Source organism: Mytilus trossulus, chromosome 12 (genome assembly GCF_036588685.1).
Source record: "Mytilus trossulus isolate FHL-02 chromosome 12, PNRI_Mtr1.1.1.hap1, whole genome shotgun sequence".
NCBI classification, from domain to species: Eukaryota; Metazoa; Mollusca; class Bivalvia; order Mytilida; family Mytilidae; genus Mytilus; species Mytilus trossulus.
This window is the reverse complement of record NC_086384.1, coordinates 27188019-27210024: the sequence shown is the minus strand read 5'-3', so window position 1 is coordinate 27210024 and position 22006 is coordinate 27188019. Positions and strand designations below refer to the sequence as shown.

Here is a 22006-nt window from a genome sequence, read left to right as displayed (position 1 = left end):
CCGCAACGCATATTAGAGGACTTAAATGTCGAAATACGCGTGAAAGTTAAGAAATTGCCAATTTTGAATAATGAAATGGATATTTTGAATAATGGAATGGACTGACGCGACCGTTTAGCCCCTTATTATAGATAAACCTTATACCTCATTCGAAGGCTTATAACAAGAGGAACAAAAATGTTGATAGTCAACATGTTCCGCAACGCATATTAGAGGACTTAAATGTCGAAATACGCGTGGAAGTTAAGAAATAGCCAATTTTGAATAATGAAATGGATATTTTGAATAATGGAATGGACTGCTGTGACCCGTTAACCCCTAATTATAGATAAACTTTATACCTCATTCGAAAGCTTATAACGAGAGGAACAAAATGTATATAGTCAACATGTTCCTCAACGCACATGAGATGACTTAAATGTCGAAATACGCGTGAAAATTAAGAAATAGCCAATTTTGAATAATCAAATGGATATTTTGAATAATGGAATGAACTGCCGCGACCTTTTAGCCCCTAATTATAGATAAACTTTATACCTCATTCGAAAGCTTATAGCATTATGGCAGTATACATATTTATTCAAACAATAGGCAAATGTGACAAAACTTTGTTACACAGTAGATGAGGGTCTGTCCTTCATTTCAGAAATCTTTTACTTGAGTTGATATGTTTTATTATACAGGCGGTATATATATATTCAAACAATAGGCAATGTGACAACACTCTGTTACACAGTAGATGAGGGTCTGTCCTTCATTTCAGAAATATTTTATATTATTTTCACTCATTTATATTCTGTCTTTAAAAATGTCATTCTGTAAAAACTTCTATGTACATGTCATGATGGTCTGGACATGGTTCTTGACCGTAATCACCATTTTTTTACACCATTTGTTTACCTAATTCTGTATTTTTTTCAGTTATTCTTAAAAAATTTTAACCCCCATCATGCCCTATATAATTTTTTTTTGCTATTTATTCATATTATTCTTTATTCTGTAAAACCCCATCCACATTCTCTTTTAACGCAACGATCGGAACTTGAAAAGCCAGAAAATTCTGTTTCACAGTTAATATTGCAATCATATCTTTTTTTAGTCTGATGACACAGTCTGGTTGTTTTACATCATTATTGGAAAAGGGGGAATTTCTTATTGATCCCCATAAATATAGATTTAATCCGATTGATCAAATAATCAAATGGATATGGGTTTATCAGGGCCTTGATTAAGGGGTTTATTTATTTTGTCAGTTTTGACTACCGTTTGGTCAACGAATTTTCACACCCACGACAATTTAAAATTTAAAAGTATTAAATGTTAAAATGACTCCATGTGATAAACACGTGGTACTGTTCTCGATTCTATTTATTCTATTTTGGAACTATATTTACACACAAGGTAGGTATTTTAAATTTCATTTTTATTTATTAATATTTTGTTTGATATCATAGTTTAAATTTGTTTTCAGTGAAACTTGCGTTCATCATATTTGTTGAGAATATAGTTTTTAATAGTTATTTATCGTGACATATATTTTTTTTAAATTATTTCATAAAGCTGAGAATTATTGTGAAATTTTACTTTAATATTTCGAAAAACACGTGACTAATGTTTTGCAATTACATTTTGACCTTTCATCACCTATACAGGTACCCTGCAGGTATGATATTACGCAACCTGATAACTAAATTACACCCGTTAATGTAATTAAACCAGTCCAACAACAAAAGAGGGTTAAAATTGGGAACGTCGGGGATTTGACCCTGTTTATTTATCAATTTAGATCATGCAGGTTTGAAAATGTATGTCATCTATTTAACTTATTGATCACGTTACTGTAAATATGTCACGAATCATTCTAACGATTACCTATACTTGGCCTAAATTCATGAATATGGGGATCAAATTTAAAAAATACAAACCGGGTTCTAATTAGTTATCAAAAGTACCAGGATTATAATTTTATACGCCAGACGCGCGTTTCGTCTACATAAGACTCATCAGTGACGCTCAGATCAAAATAGTTAAAAAGCCAAATAAATACAAAGTTGAAGAGCATTGAGGATCCAAAATTCCAAAAAGTTGTGCCAAATACGGCTAAGGTAATCTTCTCCTGGGGTAAGAAAATCCTTAGTTTTTCGAAAAATTCAATGTTTTGTAAACAGAAAATTTATAAAAATGACCATATGATTGATATTCATGTCAACACCGAAGTGCAGACTACTGGGCTGGTGATACCCTCGGGAACGAAACGTCCACCAGCAGTGGCATCGACCCAGTGGTGTGAATAGTTATCAAAAGTACCAGGATTATAATTTTATACGCCAGACGCGCGTTTTGTCTACATAAGACCCATCAGTGACGCTCAGATCAAAATAGTCAAAAAGCCAAATAAATACAAAGTTGAAGAGCATTGAGGATCCAAAATTCCCAAAAGTTGTGCCAAATACGGCTAAGGTAATCTACTCCTGGGGTAAGAAAATCCTTAGTTTTTCGAAAAAATCAATGTTTTGTAAACAGAAAATTTATAAAAATGACAATATGATTGAAACCGATTTAATTTCGACCTGAAAAGTAACAATAATTAGATTTTAAAAAGACGCTGGCTACCCAGCCTACCCGTCATGTCTCTTTTGATGTAGTCTGGCATCTCGAACCTCCTCTTTGTGCCATTTGACAGTAAGCAGTGGACCAGGATCCCAAACTTCTTTAAGTGAAAGACGGACAAACCTGGGAAAAATGGGGGTGGGTGATTTTTTTTTTATGAATTTATGAATAAAGATGCGGTATGATCGATGATTGGCCATTAGACAACTCCCAAACAGAGACCAAATGGCTTAGAAGTCAGCAACTATATTTGTACATGTTGATCATCGTATGACATCCAACCGCAAAATAAGCTAATCAGCCCGAAATGACTTGAAAATGTAACGGGAAATGGATGGAAAAAACACTTTTGCTTTCCTCCAAGATTAGGGATATCTTTGTATTCAAAGTTGTCCATAGTAAAAATAAAAGTATATCCCCTACCCCCACCCCCGTAAAAAAAACCGAGAAAGATGAATGGTCGGTATATAAATTAAATTAAAATTAAATTAAATGTACCTCACACTTAAGAATGTGAATAAAGACATATAGGATAGCGACATGTCGATTTGTAGACCGAAAGAAGGAGTAGTTAATATTTATTTCTAACCAGCTGTTTTGGTTGGGTAAGTGAAGTCAGTGGTGAATCTAGAAGGGATTGGAACATCCCCGGACACTACCTTTATTTTGGACGATAAATGCATTTGAATGGGGACATATGGTTGCTCACAATAAATTCTGCTTTGGGTACCCTCCTTTTGAAAAAGGCTGGATCCGGCCCTTGGGAGTTTTGCATGTCTATTTATTGTTCGAGAGATTGATACATTTCATCGTGAAGTTTATTAAGTAAAGTTTTGCACGTTCATTTCTAAATGATCTAAAGTTAACGGCTGTATGTTAAGGCGACAATAGACGAAAAAGGAAAGGCATTAATTAATTCCTTACACAAATTAAACCGTAAAGGGTTATCTTGTTTCAGATGGGAAATTAAAAAAATCATTTGTTTCCATCAGAGATTAGGGATAACAGCAACTTTTGTTTTATTACAGTCAAAACAAATGGTTTAAAATGACCACAGTAAAAATCCGTCCTCCCCTCCCTCTTTTCCAAAGACTTAAAATTTGAGGGAAATCTGCTATATTCAAAAATAAAAACATAAAATGCATTTTGAAAAGAAGATATTTTTGATAAAGCGTTTTTCCCTGAAATCTCACTCATAAACAGATAACGACATGTTCCATGCACGCTTAGAAGAACAATGCGATGACCTACCGTTGTTAATTTCTGTGTCAATTTTGTTACCTACGGAATATAAATATCTCCAATGCAGTTGAAAGATATTCTGTAGTTAGTGTTAATTTCCAATCATAAAATTGTGAATGGAAATAGGGAATATGTCAAAAAGACAACAACCCGGCCAAATAGTAGATCCATACTAGTAACAGCCGCAGACCATCATGCAATGGGTCTTCAATGCAGTGAGAATATCCAGCACCCAGAGATGGGCATCAGCTGGCCCCTAAATAAAAATGTGTATTAGTTCAGTGAAAATGGACGTCATACTTGAATCCAAAACAAATAAATGAACTAGATCAAAAATTAGAAAAAAATATAAGACTAACAAAGGTCAGCGGTCCCTGACTTGAGACAACTCACACATGTCTTCTTCGATAGAGGGTTGTTGCTAACTATATACGAGATATCCGGGATTTGACTTAGATGATCCACAAGACTGTGATGCCATTCTCTTATTCATTTCTACTATATTTTAGCAAAAGATGTAAAATAAAATTAAAAAAAATACCCGCTTAACACTTGACGTTGCAAATAAAAAAAGATGGGATCAACGGAAGTCGATTTGAAGACCGAAAAAGGATTTATTACTCACTAAGGGTGAGTAAGTAAGTGGAGTTGTATATCCGAAGATGGATTAACACTTGACGTTGCAAATTAAAAAAAGATGGGATGGGACGGAAGTCGATTTGTAGACCGAAAAATTGGGGTCATTGGGCAAACTTAGTTTTAACTGAGTGACTCGTATCACACCATAGGTATATATTTACTTTTACTGATTTTTATACGACCGCAAAAATTGAGAATTCTTGGGCGTATATTGGTATGACGTTGGCGTCGTCGTCGTCTTCGTCGTAGCCGTCGTCCGAAGACATTTGATTTCATTCGCACTTTAACTTTAGTTCGAGTAAATAGAAATCTATGAAATTTTAACACAATATTTATGACAATAAAAGAAAGGTCGGTATTGATTTTGGAAGTTTTGGTCCCAACAGTATAGGAATTAGGGACGAAAAAGAGCCCAAATTAGCATTTTTCTTGGTTTTCGTGCAATAAATTTAGTATAAGGGACTACACTACATCAAAATTCAATGAAGGATAAAAAATTAATTCACATAGTTTTTTCATTGACCCCCTACCCCCCCCTCTTAACTTAATTTGGGGAAAATTGATTGACCCATATGAATATTTGTAAAATTCAATGTCGGATAACCAAATCTTGCAGCAGTTCAACCCTCACCCCCAAAATATTTGAATTAAGTTTTTTTTTTGTTTTTTTTTTTATCTTACATTGATTTTTTGATGTCGTCCATACGTTAACAGAAATCTATGAAATTTTGACATACGATTTATGACTATAAAAAAGGTTGGGATTGATTTTGGGTGTTTTTGTCTCAACAGTTTAGGAATAGGGGGTAAAAAAAGGTCCCAAATAAGATTTTTTCTTTGGTTTTTTTGCACAATAACTTTAGTATAAGTAAATAGAAATCTATGAAATTTTAACACAAGGTTTATGACTACAAAAGGAAGGTTGGGGTTGATTTTGAGAGTTTTGATCCCAACAGTTTAGGAATTAAACTTAATTTCCTAAAAAAAAATGAATTACAGGGGTTCTTTAATATGCCAAATTTAACCATCTATTTAGATTCTTAATATTTGGTCCTGTTTTCAAGTTGGTCTACATTAAGGTCCAAAGGGTCCAAAATTAAACTTAGTTTGATTTTAAGAAAACATGAATTCTTGAGGTTCTTTGATATGCTGAATCTAAACATGTACTTAGATTTTTGTCGAGCCTTCGACTTTAGTCGAAAAAGCGAGACTAAGCGATCCTACATTCCGTCGTCGTCGGTGTCGTCGTCGACGGCGTTCACAAATATTCACTCTGTGGTTAAAGTTTTTGAAATTTTAATTGCTTTCTAAAACTATACTGGATATTTACCAAACTTGGACAGAAGATTGTTTATGATCATAAGATAGTATCCAGAAGTAAATTTTGTAAAAATAAAATTCCATTTTTTCCGTATTTTACTTATAAATGGACTTAGTTTTTACTGCGGGAAAACATTACATTCACTCTGTGGTTGAAGATTTTACAATTTTAATAACTTTCTTAAACTATCCTGGGTTTGTACCAAACTTGGACAGAAGCTTGTTTATGATCATAAGATAGTAATCCAGAAGTAAATTTTGAAAAAAGTAAATCTATTTTTTCCGTATTTTACTTTTAAATGGACTTAGTTTTTACTGCGGGGAAACATTACATTCACTCTGTTGTTAAAGTTTTTAAAATTTAAATAACTTTCTTAAACTATCCTGGGTTTGTACCAAACTTGGACAGAAGCTTATTTATGATCATAAGATAGTATCCAGGAGTAAATTTTGTAAAAAGAAAACTCCATTTTTTTCTGTATTCTACTTTTAAATTTTCTTCCAGTTAACATTACATACAGTCTGCATAAGATTCATTAACTATCCTAGATTTTTACCAAAGATAGTTTTTTACCAAACTTGGACAGAAGCTTCTTACAATCATCAAATAGTATCCAGAGGAATATTTTTATTGATTTTTTTCCTCATTTTTGTTGAGCCTGCGTTTTACAGCAAAAGTAGGCGAGACACTGGGTTCCGCGGAACCCTTACAAATTTTTGATTATGGTCCCATGTTATCACATTGGTCCACATTGAGGTCTAAAGGGTCTAAAATTGAACATTATTTGATTTCGTCAAAAATTTAATTCTTGGGGTATTATGATATGCTGAATCTAACCATGTATTTAGTTTGGGATATTGGACCATAATAGGTAAATGTCCAATTTAAGATTGTTAATTTTTTTTAATTTAAGTTCTCAGAACACATTCATTCTGTGTCAGAAACCTATGATGTGTCAACCATTTAATCACAATGCAAATTCAGAGCTGTGTCAATTTAAATGTTACGTCCATACTTGCCCCAACTGTCCAGGGTTCGACCTCTGCGGTCGTATAAAGCTGTGCCCTGTGGAGCATCTGGTTTAATGTAGTATAAAGGGTGGTTTAGCTTAAGGGTATTGATGTCGAACCCAAACTAATAATACTAGTTAATCAAAAGTAAACGTAGTTTCATCTGAATGAAAGAATCGGAATGAAAGGACCACTGATTCGATGCTCCTCGATCCGGAGGTTCCGTTCCTTAGACACCGAAGGTATATTAAATAGAGACCAGGGGCGCCCCTTGTACAGCTAGCTATGATGGTTAATATATATATATACACTCCAACAACTACTCATGTTGTCTTGTTCGGTCCCCTTTTAAAATACTGGTTCTACACTTGCACACTAAGAAATGTGGCGGATCATCCGGGGTTTCCTGTTTGAGAAACTAGATGGCAATGGGAGAAAGATAATTTGGTGTACTGACAGAAGTTTAACGTATACTTATCACATAAAGACTCATCAACGCAATTTTTTCTAGCGTCATTTCACGTGCAGAATGAATGACGCTCTACAAAGTAAACCTCCTTATTCTGACTAGATGTGACACAGAATTTAGCGTCCCTATTACAACAGAATTTGGCCTGTGTATTTTAAGAAATAAATATTAAGCCAAATGGACATCAGTCACAGTGGTCAGTCAGCACGTATAAATTTCTAACGGAAAAGACCAGGTTGTAAAAAAAAATATATTTCAGTCTTCCCTTAGGGTATAGAAGACAAGAGACGGATTCATATTATGCCCAGTATCAATTTATAAATCAAATATCAAATATTAATTACGCACGTTTTCTTTTCTACAGAAGCATACGTATGGAGGAAAGAATCTCAAGAGATTTTAAAGAATGCACTGAATCGCAAACTCAACACAAATGTGGCTAAGAATGTCATTTTGTTCATTGGCGATGGGATGGGCGTGTCAACTGTTACAGCAGCCAGAATACTACGTGGTCAGAAACAAGGTCGACCCGGAGAGGAAACTATTTTAGAATTTGAAAAATTTCCACATGTCGCACTTTCCAAGGTAAATATAGTTGATATGTCGCTGAAAATGTTAACTGCAAAAAAAAATTGTAATTCTATCCAGTTTCTGGATTGGTCGTATGCAGCAAGACGTGGTGTATATACATTTTGTAACAAGAACAGCCGTAGTTTGAAAATACCAATAGCGATATGCTACGAAATTCAGTCTTTTAATATGGCACTTATTGTATTAAATAAGATAAAAAATGACACAAATTTCATTTAAATAAGCTACTAACTTTTACAATTTTGACAAACCGTTTTTATTTCAGAAATTTATTTAAAGCAGAAAAGTCAGGAACTTCCCTTCTGCTTGTCTATTTTTTTTGCTGCCAATTGGGGGTTTGGTTTGATGTCAAATTGTTTATAGTCCTTGAGAAATGTAAGTTACAAATTTGGAAACTCGGGGCTATCTAGAGCTTGACATTTATGTTCATGGTTCATTATATTCTATTTATCTATGAAATACACTCGATTTCATCATCAACTAACCGAATAACCATCACAGAATTTTGTATTACAGGCACTTGTCCTGAAAAATGTTCCTATATACTTTTTATGCACCACATACGATAGTAGAGGTGCATTATGTTTATTGGTCTGTGCGTCCTTCTGTCTATTCGTTCGTTCGTCCGTTCGTTCGTTCGTTCGTTCGTTCGTCTGTCCATCTGTTCGTCCCACTTCAGGTTAAAGTTTTTGGTCAAGGTAGTTTTGATGAAGCTGCCTGAAGTCCAATCAACTTTAAACTTAGTACACATGTTCCTTATGATATGATCTTTCTTTTTTTAAACCAAATTAGACTTTTGACCCCATTTTCATGGTCCACTGAACATAGAAATTAAAAGTGTGAGTTTGAGGTTAAAGTTTTTGGTCAAGGTAGTTTTTGATGAAGTTAAGTCCAATCAACTTGAAACTTGATACATATGTTCCCTTTTGGTTGATCTTTTTACTTTTAAGGCCAAATTAGATTTTTTATCCAATTTCACGGTCCATTGAACATATAAAATGATAATGCGAGTGGGGCATCCGTGTACTTTGGACACATGTTATAACATATTAAGATATACAGGAAATTTATTTTAGAGACAAGTGCATGTGTTTTGTATACGTAATAGTAGTTTAACTTATAAATTTAGTGGCCGTAGAGTCATATAATAAACGACAATGTATTTTGTATATTGATACTATTGAATACAGTTTGTTAATTGAGACTTCGTTTCACATCTATCTATTTACAAAACAAATACAGCAGGTGTTACGGACGATAAATGTATACTGTACAAAACGAATACAGATGGTATTGAGGAAGATATTTCATTATTTACACAAAAAGAGTTCAATGTCAAGACACATGAGATATTTTTCATGAATAGTCTGCATTTTTGCACTGTAAAGAAGCAGTATCATTTTTTGGGGGGAATTATTTTAAACAATTGCTGTGTATTCAATCTTATATCTTTTATCTTATTTAATGCAAGGAAAATCTTTTGAGTCCCCGCCTTTTATTTTTTTTAAATTTTGAATGGCTTGTTTGGAATTGATTACTTGAAATTTTTTATGCAACATCAAATCAACAGAGGTTTGAAATTAAGAGACACATTTCTCCATGTGAACAAGTTCATCTTCCATCTTTTCCAACTACTTAGTGGGTCAAGTTGTAGCATGTTTGCATGAATATCGTGATTTCCATCCCCGAGTAAATGAAGATATCATTCTTAATATTAAAGCATGTGATATAAGCTGGATGTTAAGCCACGGGCAGATTTAGGGGCGGCAGGGGCAAGGGTCTTATTAAGCTACGGAGCTTCATATATATGACATATGATAAATGCATGACATATTTGTTACAAGAATCACTTAATGTTTGTTTGCCAGACTCTCTCCTTTTCAATATCCTGGATTAGCCCCTATTAGTATCGTTAAATCATTTATAAACAAAGGCAACAGTAGTTTACCGCTGTTCAATAGTCATAAATCGATTAAGCAATAACAAATCCGGGTTACAAACCAAAATCGAGGGAAACTTATCGATTATAAGGTGTTAAAATAGAAGTGGTAATGGATTGTACCTAGTTTTTATGGCTGGCCAAACTTTCCGCTGATATGACGATGTAAAAAATACCGCTATAAAGACATCATTACATGACTAGAATGTAGTACAAATGAAGACAAGTACACTAGGGGGAGATAAATAGCGGTACATGAATAAATAATATAAAAGAACATTACAACATGTTAACCACAGTATAACAACGGACACCACCTCCAATGAATTTACGACAGTACAACAGTACAACACAATAGAACTGTGCACCACGCGAATGTATCAACGCCACAAAACGTGACGTACGGTGTGAGGTTTGTTTCACCACAGGTCAATTTAAAAAAAAAATAGAATATAATAATTGGGATTGAGTTTGTTATGTTGTAATAATTTTTATTTTCTAACCATGTCGGTTTTTCTTCTAAATCAAAACTGTGTGAAAACAAATAAATCCTACGGATATTGTTGCTTTAAACTAAATATAATATAAATTAACTAGCTGATTGATTATCTTCACTTTTACAAACATATGGGAAAAAATATAATTAAAACCACATAACGATAAGACATAACACAATATCCAACCAGACTTACAAAAGAAACATGATAATTAAATACATGAATGTTAGGTGCTTAAATACAGACACGTCTAATAGCAATGCGAATTCACACTCGACAAAACAGTTATATTCGGGAAGAGGTCACGTTCGGTGCTTAGCACACTGGATGGAAGACGGTAGTCCACAATTTAAGAAGTGGGAAACATATCGTCAGTTAGTTTAGACACACACACATTGTATAGATCCATATTGTTGCATTTCCATGAGTGTCGTTGTTAATCTTTCTTCCTCATAACTCCTGTTTATGAAGTCTGTATAGCGTAAACATGCAAGAGTAAAACGTACCAACAGAGATATGTAAACACCATAGCATTGGACAGAGGGTATGTTACTGCTGAGAAATGGGAAATTGACAATCGGGAAGTTGAAACGTACCAACATATTATAAATTATAGATTAAAGATGTTAGTGTGAAGTCGTCCATCTGTGTCAATATCGAGCAAGAGATCAAGGTATGAAGCAGTTCTTCTAGTATCAGTCGTATCCTTAATTTCAAGTTCACTGGGATATATGAGATGTAAGTACTGTCTGAAATATGGGCAATACTGTCTGAAATATGGGCAATTCAGTGTTGTGGCATCATCAATATATCTGATAGTCAAAGGAGTTGGTCCGGTAAGGGCCGATTTTGGCCTCAAATTTCAGGTTCATCGAACGTAAGTCTTTTGACACTTTTTAAACACTTAAGTGTCTATTTCAATTGATTCGATTAGTTTATTTGAAAGATTTTAACTGAATTAGTCATTAAAAATGCTCCGATTCAAGCTTAAATATGAAAAATCGATAAAATATGCAACAAAACGTCACTTTTCAGATGTTTTTTTGTTAAAAATAAAAGTGGCCGCATCCGTGTTCATCCTCAACCTTTATATATGTTTTGTATTATCATTAAATACAACTTGCATTTCAATATTACGAATGAACACGAATGCGGCCACTATCAATTGAGACGGAAACCGTCCACAATTTAACCAAAATGCTAAAATTTTTAAGATTTCATTAATTTAGCATGACTTAATGATGCTAGAACGCGATATTTGTGCATTGTCAAAAACAGCTCATATTTATGTAGCAAGCATTTTACTTTCCCCAAAAAAGCTTAAAGATTACATTTTCACAATTTTCTAAAACTGCTATATTTTGGTGCCAAAAAGGGGTCTTACTGAACCTACTCCTTTAAGAATTTTCTCTTCTGTCATTCATAAGGTTCTGAATTAATTCTGCTTCTTACGAGTACATTGTACAAAACAAATGTGCCATTAGGGGTACACAATTATAACTCGTTGGAATACACCTTATCGCTATTTGTCCGAAATTGCTGGATATCACACAGGTTCCCGTAACATTTTGACGTCATAAAGCAAAATATCTGACGCCAAAATGGAAAAGTAATTCATGATTGTTGTATGCGTCAAAAGTTCAAGCAGCCGGGTCAGCCGGGATTAGCGATAAGGTGTAAACCAACAGCCTGTTGAAATATATCAATCCTCCAAACTCAACAAATATATTGTAGATCAAAGGGTGCAGCATTTTGATATTATCATCTTCAGTGTATTGTCTGAAAGAGTGGTTAACGTTCTTCACAAAATAAGAACTGTAAAACCCAAAACTAGTTTATATCTATGAATCCTGTTTAATCAGCCATGTTTAACGGTTGATAGACATTTAGTATATAAACTTGTAAAAGTTCACATTGTAAATTGATTATATTTTTAATTGCAGACTTATAACATAGACAAACAGACATCAGACTCGGGTGCAACAGCCACTGCCCTTATGGCGGGAATTAAAGCAAACTACTATACAATAGGTGTCGATGGAAGAGCCAAATACGCAAATTGTTCTTCAATTAGAAATGCAAAAGTTGATGGCATGGTCAATTGGTCAAAATATGCTGGTTCGTTTATTTTGTTGTGGATAAACTGTACACTTTTTGGAAATCATTGAATTTATTCTTAATTTTTGTAATGCCTTGATACGTAATTTACTTGATATATTTAATGCCATTTGAATAAGTAAATGTAATGTAGGGGTATAAACATCATCCACAAGCACCTGTCTCAATCAATGGGAAGGTCGATTACATATAGATAGTCGACCTTGCCTTCCCGTGGAGACAAGCAAGTGCCTGTGACATCATCCCACAAATAGCTAAACGAAATTTTAAGCTCTAAATTGAACCGGTTGAAATAATTTATCGCATTATTTCATAAAATAACAAAAAAAAATTTATACCACCGCAAAACGTAAAAAATGTTTGGTCGTATATTGGTATCACGTCGTCGTCGTCGTCCGAAGAAAGATGGCTTCGGATAATAACTTTAGTATAAGTGAATAGAAATCAATAAAATTTTAACACAATGTTTATAACTACATGCTGAATCTAAACATGTATTTAGATTTCTGATTATGGGCCCAGTTTTCAAGTTGGTCCACATCGGGGTCCAAAATTAAACTTTTTTTTGTTTGATTTTAACAAAAATTGAATATTGAGGTTCTTTCATATGCTGAATTTAACCGAGTATTAAGTTTTTGGATTTTGGACTTTGTTTTTAAATTGATTCACATTGAGATTTAAAGGGTAAACTTTTTTTCATTTCATTAATCATTGAATTATTGGTGTTTTTGATATGCTAAATCTCACCATGCATTTAGATTTTTGATTTTTGTCCCCGTTATCAAATTGGCCCACATTGAGGACAAAAGGGTCCAAAATTAAGTTTTTTGTTTGATTTCATCAAAATTTAATTCTTGGGGTTCTTTTGATATGCCGAATTTAACCGTGTATTTAGATTTTGGATATTGGACCATTATAGATAAATGTCCGATTTAATTTTTTAAGTTCTTGGACCACATTCATTCTGTGTCAGAAACTTATGCTGTGTCAAATATTTAATCGCAATCCAAATTTAGAGCTGAATCCAGCTTGAATGTTGTATCTATACTTGCCCCAACTGTTCAGGGTTCGACCTTTGCGGTCGTATCAAGCTGCGCCCTGTGGATCATTTTATTATCTTAGCTAAACTTTGTAATTGTAACGAGGATTATTGACCAGCTTCTTTTTCTACGTCATTCGTTTATACCAAGAGTCTTGAATACAATCACTTAAATTTGTTGAAAATTGTATGTTTAAAATGTCCTTTCCTTTTTGTTATTGGTATTCTGCAGCAGTATAGCTCATATTGCACTTAACAATTGATTCATATTTTAAGAAGGCGAGCGGTAACTATTGTGTTTGTCTTGGTTTTTTTGTTCGCTCGAAGTATTTATATAATTGCTCGTGTTGTAGGTAAAAGTACAGGAATAGTGACGTCTACACGTGTAACACATGCTACTCCGGCTGCAGCATACGCACACGCACCACAGAGAGAATGGGAGAGTGATATTAAACTACCAGCTAATCATGGCGAGTGCAAAGATATAGCATACCAACTCATAGTAGACCAGTCTGATATGCAGGTAAGTAGTTCATAACAACTCACAGTAGATCAATCTGATGTAGGTAAGTATCAGTATATTTACTCACAGTAGACCAGTCTGATATATATATATATATATATATGCATGTAAATAGAGTATATTTACTCACAGTAGACCAGTCTGATATGCATGTGAATAGAGTATATTTACTAACAGTATCAAGGTCTGATATGCAGATAAATAGAGTACATTTACTCACATTAGACCAAACTATTGAGTAGATAAGTTGACCATATTTACTCATAGTAAACCAGTCTGATAGGTCTAAAATTGCCTTTCAATACCATCATTGTCATGCAAATTGTTTAAACTGGTATTGTAAATATAATTGTAAATTGCCTTTCAATACCATCAGTCATGCGAATTGTTTGAACTGGTATTGTAAATATAATTGTAAATTGCCTTTCAATATATATATACCATCAGTCATGCTAATAAGTAATTGTTTGGACTGGTATTGTAAATACAATTGTAAATTTACTTTCTATACCACCAGTCATGCTAATTGTTTGAACTGATATTGTTAATACATAGATTATAACTGTTAAGTGTCTTTTTAAATATCAGCTGTATTTGTACGAGGCTAGGAATCAAGGTGTAGGCGAGCTTTTAGCGAGCTATTACACATGTTTCGAGCCGAATACAAATACAGCTGATATTTAAAGACACTAAACAGTTATTGTCTTTACCCTGCAATAAATTCTGTATATTGTTGTGTTATGAAAGACACAAATACTAACATATTTAGCATTTATTTTCGATTTGTAATCCCTTGAGACCCGCGTAGTAATATCAAAATCGTTCATTACGCTAAAGACGGGTTCGCAAAAAAAGAATCTCGAATGGTCAACAATAATACATCGCTCAAGGTGAATAATTATCTATTTTAACATAACAACTAATTTCAACATTAAAAACAAATAATAAAACACTGTCAAATTTGAAACAGAAGTGTGCGAGTTGTCCTACGCTTCAGACTTGACATTCACTAAACATGCATGCTGAAATTGACATGGTTGATTTTGTAACACAATTATACACATTCCAGTTTTGAAGTCGACAATTGTCATCGTCATTGGAAAGCAAATGGAATACACATTCTGAGGTCACACAGGTTCAAACAATACTCAGTCCGGCAGTGGGCGGAGCTTTACAGCGATATCTGTATAGTATACAGATACAGCATAGCGATATCTGTAGGGCTGTATCTGTATAGTAGAACACCCAATTGCAGGAAAAAAATTGTAAATTTACTTTCTATATCATCAGTCATGCTAATTGTTTGAACTGGTATTGTAAATTAATTGTATATAGTTCGAAATTGCCTGTTCGTTACGTGTCACTGTTTGCGATTGATGATGATGTTGTTCTTCTGTTTGCATGTTGTGTCGACTATTATATCATTTGTTTTTTCTGCGTTTCTCTGTGATGAGTATTTTTGCGTGTGTTTGTGCTGTATTTGTGTCACTTATTATTGTCATTTTACTAATATTTTTTACCATTGTCATATAAGTGGGATATTTGGCTGGCCACAAAACCAGGTTCAACCCACCATTTTTTCTTAAAACTAAATCTGGAATATGGCAATTGTTACCTGTTCGTTTCTATCTATGTTAGCCTTTGTTTGTGTTGCACTTTATTGTTACCCGGATTTTTTTTATGACTTTTGAGCACCGGTATACTACTGTTGCCTTTATTCAGATACAAAGACCATATTTACTGGCAGTCGACGAGACTGATATGCAGGTCAGTATGTGTACTGACAGTAGATCAATCCAAACAAAACACGCACGTTTGTAGCATATTTTGTCTCATTCTGTATATTTTAATCGGTTCAATAATAGGTGATAAAACCACAAGTATTATTTTGAGGCATAGAAATTATGGAACAGCATTTTCTTAACCGATATAGTAGGATTTTGATTTATTTTGAAATTGTGTTATATACCGTTATTCACTTTCCCCTTTCACTTGCACTATAAACATAATTGATACCGTTTTTAAACGACCGCAAAAATTGAAAAAATTTTGGTCGTATATTGGTATGACGTTGGCGTCGTAGTCGTCGTCGTCCGAAGAAATTTGATTTTCGCACTCTTTAGTAACTTTAGTAAAAGTACATAGAAATCTATGAAATTTAAACACAAGGTTTATGACCATAAAAGGAAGGTGGGGATTGATTTTGGGAGGTTTGTTCCCAACAGTTTAGGAATAATGGGTCAAAAAGGGCCCCAAAAACATTTTTCTTGGTTTTCGCACAATGACTTAAAAGTATAAGTTAACAGAAATCTATGACACTTTAATATAAGGTTTATGACCACAAAAGGAAGGTTGGGATTGATTTTGGGAGTTTTGGACCCAACAGTTTAGGAATTGAGGCCCAAAAAAGGTCATAAATAAGCATTGTTCTTGTTTTTTTAATTGCACAGTATTGCGCAATAGCAAGAAAATTTCAATTGCACAGTATTGCGCAATAGCAAGAAATCTTCAGTTGCACAGTATTGTGCAATAGCAAGAAATCTTCAATTGCACAGTACTGAGCAATAGCAAGAAATATATAATTGCACAATATTGCGCAAAGGCAAGAAATTTTCATTTGCACAGTTTTGCTCAATAGCAAGAAATTTTCAATTGCACAGTATTGTCCCGTTTTCAAATTGGTCTACATTAAGGTCCAAAGTGTCAAAAATTAAACTTTGTTTGATTTCAACAAAATTTTTGAATATATGGATTTTTTCAACATGCTGAATCTGTACTGAATCTAACCATGTATTTAGATTTTTAATATTTGGGCCCGGTTATCAAATTGGTCCACATTGAGGTCTAAAGGGTCTAAAATTGTACATTATTTGATTTCATCAAAAATTGAATTCTTGGGGTTCTATGATATGCTAAATCTATATAACCATGTATTTAGATTTTTGGATATTGGACCATAAAAGGTAAATGTCAAATTTTTATTTTTTTTAAGTTTTTAAGTTTTAAGTTTTAAGTTTAAGTTCTTAGAACACATTCATTCTGTGTCAGATAACTATGTTGTGTCACAATTCAAATTCAGAGCTGTATCAAGCTTAAATGTTGTGTCCATACTTGCCCCATAATTCAGGGTTCGACCTCTGCGGTCGTACAAAACTGCGACCTGCGGAGCATCTGGTTCAATTTGGCAACAAAATTTTAAAAGATATAAGGAAAACAACTGTTTATTCGTTGTTTCAGATATTTTCGATCATTTACTCAAATTCTACTACCACCTTCAGTACACATTAGAACCCAAATATATGATTTATAAGCAACCATTCATATACAACTCTTAATGTTTCATTCTCACTAATGAATCTTTAAGTACATGTTATCTTTAAAACGAGTACTTATTTTCAAACAAAAATGTTCGTTAATACGCATCTTGTGTCATGTGTTAAATTGTTTACATGCATTTGTTTGTAGCTTCGGTCCGTTTACCATAACTTATTTCAGTACGTTTATTGTTGTGTTTTCGTCATTTAAATAAAAGAAATCTTTTATTGTTGTCTTGATTTGCAATGTTTTTATTTTGTATTTGATTTAATGTTAAATACGTTTTAACAAAAATAAAACCATATGAGGTGAATTATAACAGGGGTTTTTGTCGTTCCTGTTATATTTAGAATTTGAGGGAAAGTCACTGGATAAAGTCAACAAAACTAAATTAAGCTTTACGATGGTGTATGTACAACTTCAATAGTGCAAAACATAAATTACAATACAAGTTCAACGGTAAATATTCCGGTAAGGTACAACAAATGGTAATTCCAATAAATGTTCAATACTAAACACAATGAATGTCACTGTAAATGCACGGCGTCCGTACAGCTTGACCACTGGTATCCAACTGACCATTCGCATAGAAACGATATAAAATGTATTACGTAATCTTACTTAATCATACCTACATGTAATAATGAAATTTGTCACATAATGCTATAAACGAATAATACAATTAAAAACATATATACGATAACAAGAAATAGACAATGCTAGGATTAAAATGGATTAACGTCTTAACGTGTAGGCTAACAATTTTGAGAACAATAGTCGCTTGCTTTTAGATGAAGTTTGAATTGTTACAAATGTACAAAATAAAATAAAAAGGAAAATATCGCTGTCACAAATTACTAAAACAACATTTATTATATTTATTTGTTTTAAAAATATAACAATACCGACATTTAAACATTTTAGGTTATACTTGGAGGCGGCAGACAGTATTTCATGACAAACACGTCTGTTGACCCTGAAACAAAAAAGGTCAACAGTGCAAAAGGCAGACGCGACGGTTTAGATCTCATACAGGTTTGTATTGTTCAGATAAATATTTGAGTTATATCCCTTTTACTGAATAAATAAATACCCGAACCACTTCCCTTACAAGCCAACAACATACATTCACGACATCTGTAGCTTCAATGTACTCTGAACATTTTTGCAGAGCCTTCGACTTTTGTCGAAAAAGCGCGACATAGCGATCCTTCATTCCGTCGTCGGCGGCGGCGTCCACACATATTCACTCTGTGGTCAAGTTTTTAAAATTTTAATAACTTTCTTGAACTATCCTGGATTTCTACCAAACTTGGACAAAAGATTGTTTATGATCAAAATCTAGTATCTTCAAGTAAATTTTGTTATTTTGTTCCCCCTGTTTATCCGTATTTTACTTATAAAGGGACTCAGATATACATCCAGTTAACATTACATACAGTTTGGAGTTAAAGTATTTAAAACATTTATTAGATTAATAATAAACTATCATTGACTTTAACTAATATGGGACAGAAGATTCTTACAATCGAAAGATGGTACCGAGAGGAATATCTTTATTCATAATTTTCCTCACATTTGTTCAGCCTGAGATTAACAGCAAAAAAAGGCGAGACACTGGGTTCCGCGGAACCCTTACAAATTTTTAAGATTGCAATTCAATATTTTGTCATGATCTGATTACTTTTAATTGGCATAGATGTTTTAAATGTGGCTTGACCAACTTTTGTTAAATTTAGGGTAAATAAACTCCCCTAAAATAAACTGATATTACTTGAAAAACAAACAGTATTATTTATTTACTCACATGAAACAAACCGGGATGTGGTATTCAGTACGTAGGAGAAACTGGAAGATATTTATCAAAACGCACTCAAGAACATCTGTATCGTTTTAAAAGACCTAATAAATTCAAAAGTATCATTTACCAACACCTTAAGAAGCACAACCATCCTTTTAAATATTTAGCAGTTCAACCTTTAGAAGTAGTAAATAAGCAGCCTGGTGAATCGCATTCAAAGTTTGTACGATCACGGAAAATAATTGAATTAAATTGGATTAAAAAATTACAGACAGTTTACCCTCTCGGTCTAAATGATAATATCATGGGAATTGGTAATATATCTAGAACCAATTCCGTTAACATTTTGGATATTGTTTCTAAAACTGTTCGTAAAAACCGTTCTCATGGTTGTAGAACAAATCGCAATCAAAGAAAATTTCGGGCCAATCATACCAATATTTCGGACCTAATTTCTATTTCAAAAAACAACGGCAGACATTATCTGTTAACAAAACTCTGTTCGTTACCGGTTAATAAGTTAAATAAAATTTTGGAGGATTGCAACACAATTTCATATAGCAGTCCTAAGTATGAAATTGTTCAAATTATTATGGCATATTGTTATTCTAAATTATTTCCCAAAATTGATCGCCCTGAAGATCATAAAAAACATTTTATTAAAATTAAGTATGTCAATAAAGGCTTTGATTTTGTAAATATTGCCGGTATATTTAACGACCATTCTGTTAAAGAACAAATTCCTGGATATTTTGACAATACTGAGCTACCTCTTATTTGTTATATTTACAAGAAATCTACCCGGAAATTTGTGTTTAATTATAGTCAATTGTGTAAAGATGTTAATATCAGTGAAAATACACCTACTTCATGTAATTGCAGTAATTCCGAATATATTTATGGACCCATTTCCCATGTTATAACAGGAGATCTTAACATCGTTCAAGACCGAGAGTTAAAATCATTTCTCAGTAAAGGACCTAAATATCGTCCCCCGTCAATTATTAATTGGAATGAGTGTCGTAATATCATCCACGACTCACTCCATACTTACTGTATGAAATGGATAAAACGGGAAAAAGCTGACAAAAAATCTTTGGACTCTTTTTTTAATTCAGTAATGAAGATAGTTGATATACGTATTCAACATTTTAAAGAACATTTTACTATTAACAATAACCACAATAAACCTATTTCTCGTATCAAACATAAACTAAAAGAACTAGCCAAGGAATTTGTTTTTGTCCCGGCCGATAAAGCTGCTAATAATATTATTATTGTTTGACGTAAATTTTACATCGAGGTTCTGAAAAAGGAAATCACCAATTCACCAACATTCCAACTGACTCCATTTTCAGAAAACGAAATCTGTAACAAACATAAACTTTTAGCCTCCGCTTTACAAGCAGAGCCAAATACTATGAAAGTTCCAACTATGTATTGGCTTCCGAAGCTACACAAAACCCCTTACAAATATAGATTTATTTCGTCTTCAAGTCATTGTTCAACTACTAAATTGTCTATTATTCTTACCAGCACACTTGGTACAATTAAAAACCTTATAATAAATTGTTCAAATAAGGCCTTCGAAAATAGTGGAATAAATTACTTTTGGAGTGTCAAGAACTCGTTGGAAGTACTTGATAAATTGCATGCTTATATTGGTGATTTTGAATCTGTTCAAAGTTTTGATTTTTCTACCCTGTATACTACATTGCCTCACATTCTCATTAAGAAAAAATTCACACACCTAATTAAATGGGCATTCAAAAAATCAGAATGTGAATATATATGTTCAAACTCTTTTAGGTCATTTTTTAGTAGCAATAAACAAAAAAACTATGTTAATTGGACATGCTTTGATACTATATATGCCCTTGAATTTTTACTAGATAACATTTTTGTTCGCTTTGGGGATTCCGTATATCGTCAGATTATCGGAATTCCAATGGGGACTAACTGTGCACCACTTATTGCGGACCTCTTTTTGTATTGTTACGAGTTACAATTTATGACAAAAATAAGCAAAGACCCTTCAAAACAACATCTGATAAACAAATTTAATAATACTTTTAGATATTTGGATGATATTTTGGCTCTCAATAATGACGACTTCAGTATGTATATTAATGAAATTTATCCTGGTGAACTCACTTTAAATAAAGCTAATACTAACAATGACCACTGCCCTTTCCTCGATCTTGATATCTATATCACTAACGGAAAGCTGAATACTAAAATTTATGATAAAAGGGATGATTTTTCATTTCCTATCGTTAATTATCCGTTTTTAGATGGTGACGTTCCCTTGTCACCATCTTACGGTGTTTATATATCTCAACTTGTACGATTCGCTCGTGTATGTAACAATGTTTTAGATTTTAACGAGAGAAATTTATGTATTACTGAAAAATTATTACACCAGGGTTTTCGATATCACAAACTAGTCAAAACATTTACTAAATTTTATCATCGGTATACAGACATCATTCGTAAATATAGCTCAACATGCAGACTTTTTATACGTTCAGGTATTTCACATCCAATTTTTTATGGAAATATTCTTTATAAAGCACAAAGGTGTCAGTATTCACCTCATAAACTTACAAACCCTTTGAATAGACTTATTAAGAAGGGATATAATTACGATACTGTTGTCAAGTCATTAAAGATTGCATATTTTGGCGTTAATATTGAGTCACTGATAAGGTCTTTGCGTCGGAACTAAACACATTTATTCTAAAAACAGTTGTTGGCATGACACGGGTTATGTTCTTCTCATATATGTTATGATGGTATGATACTAAACCCCTTACGGGAAGGATTGTGCCTGATGTTCATATGATGAAATCATAATCTTTCAGTCAGTTTAATTGAAGTCTGGAGCTGGCA

The 22006-nt window shown here is 33.2% G+C and overlaps 1 protein-coding gene across 6 annotated transcripts in view; it reads left to right on the top strand.

The window, feature by feature from the left end:
• The first annotated feature begins 1084 nt into the window (after positions 1-1084).
• The window catches only part of LOC134693707 (alkaline phosphatase, tissue-nonspecific isozyme-like), a 42624-nt gene continuing 21702 nt past the window's right edge, over positions 1085-22006 (top strand). Inside the window, exons 1-5 of one of the 6 annotated variants that reach the window (XM_063554605.1) lie at positions 1089-1401; positions 7656-7876; positions 12262-12436; positions 13829-13998; positions 18238-18348. In XM_063554605.1, coding sequence (XP_063410675.1) covers positions 1326-1401; positions 7656-7876; positions 12262-12436; positions 13829-13998; positions 18238-18348 — 753 coding nt within the window. In that variant the 5' untranslated portion in view covers positions 1089-1325. Of the gene's footprint in view, positions 1402-1682; positions 1806-1829; positions 2122-2335; positions 2477-7655; positions 7877-12261; positions 12437-13828; positions 13999-18237; positions 18349-22006 lie in introns of those variants that run through there. The other 5 variants (XM_063554607.1, XM_063554610.1, XM_063554608.1 and 2 more) reach the window with 5 other exon arrangements.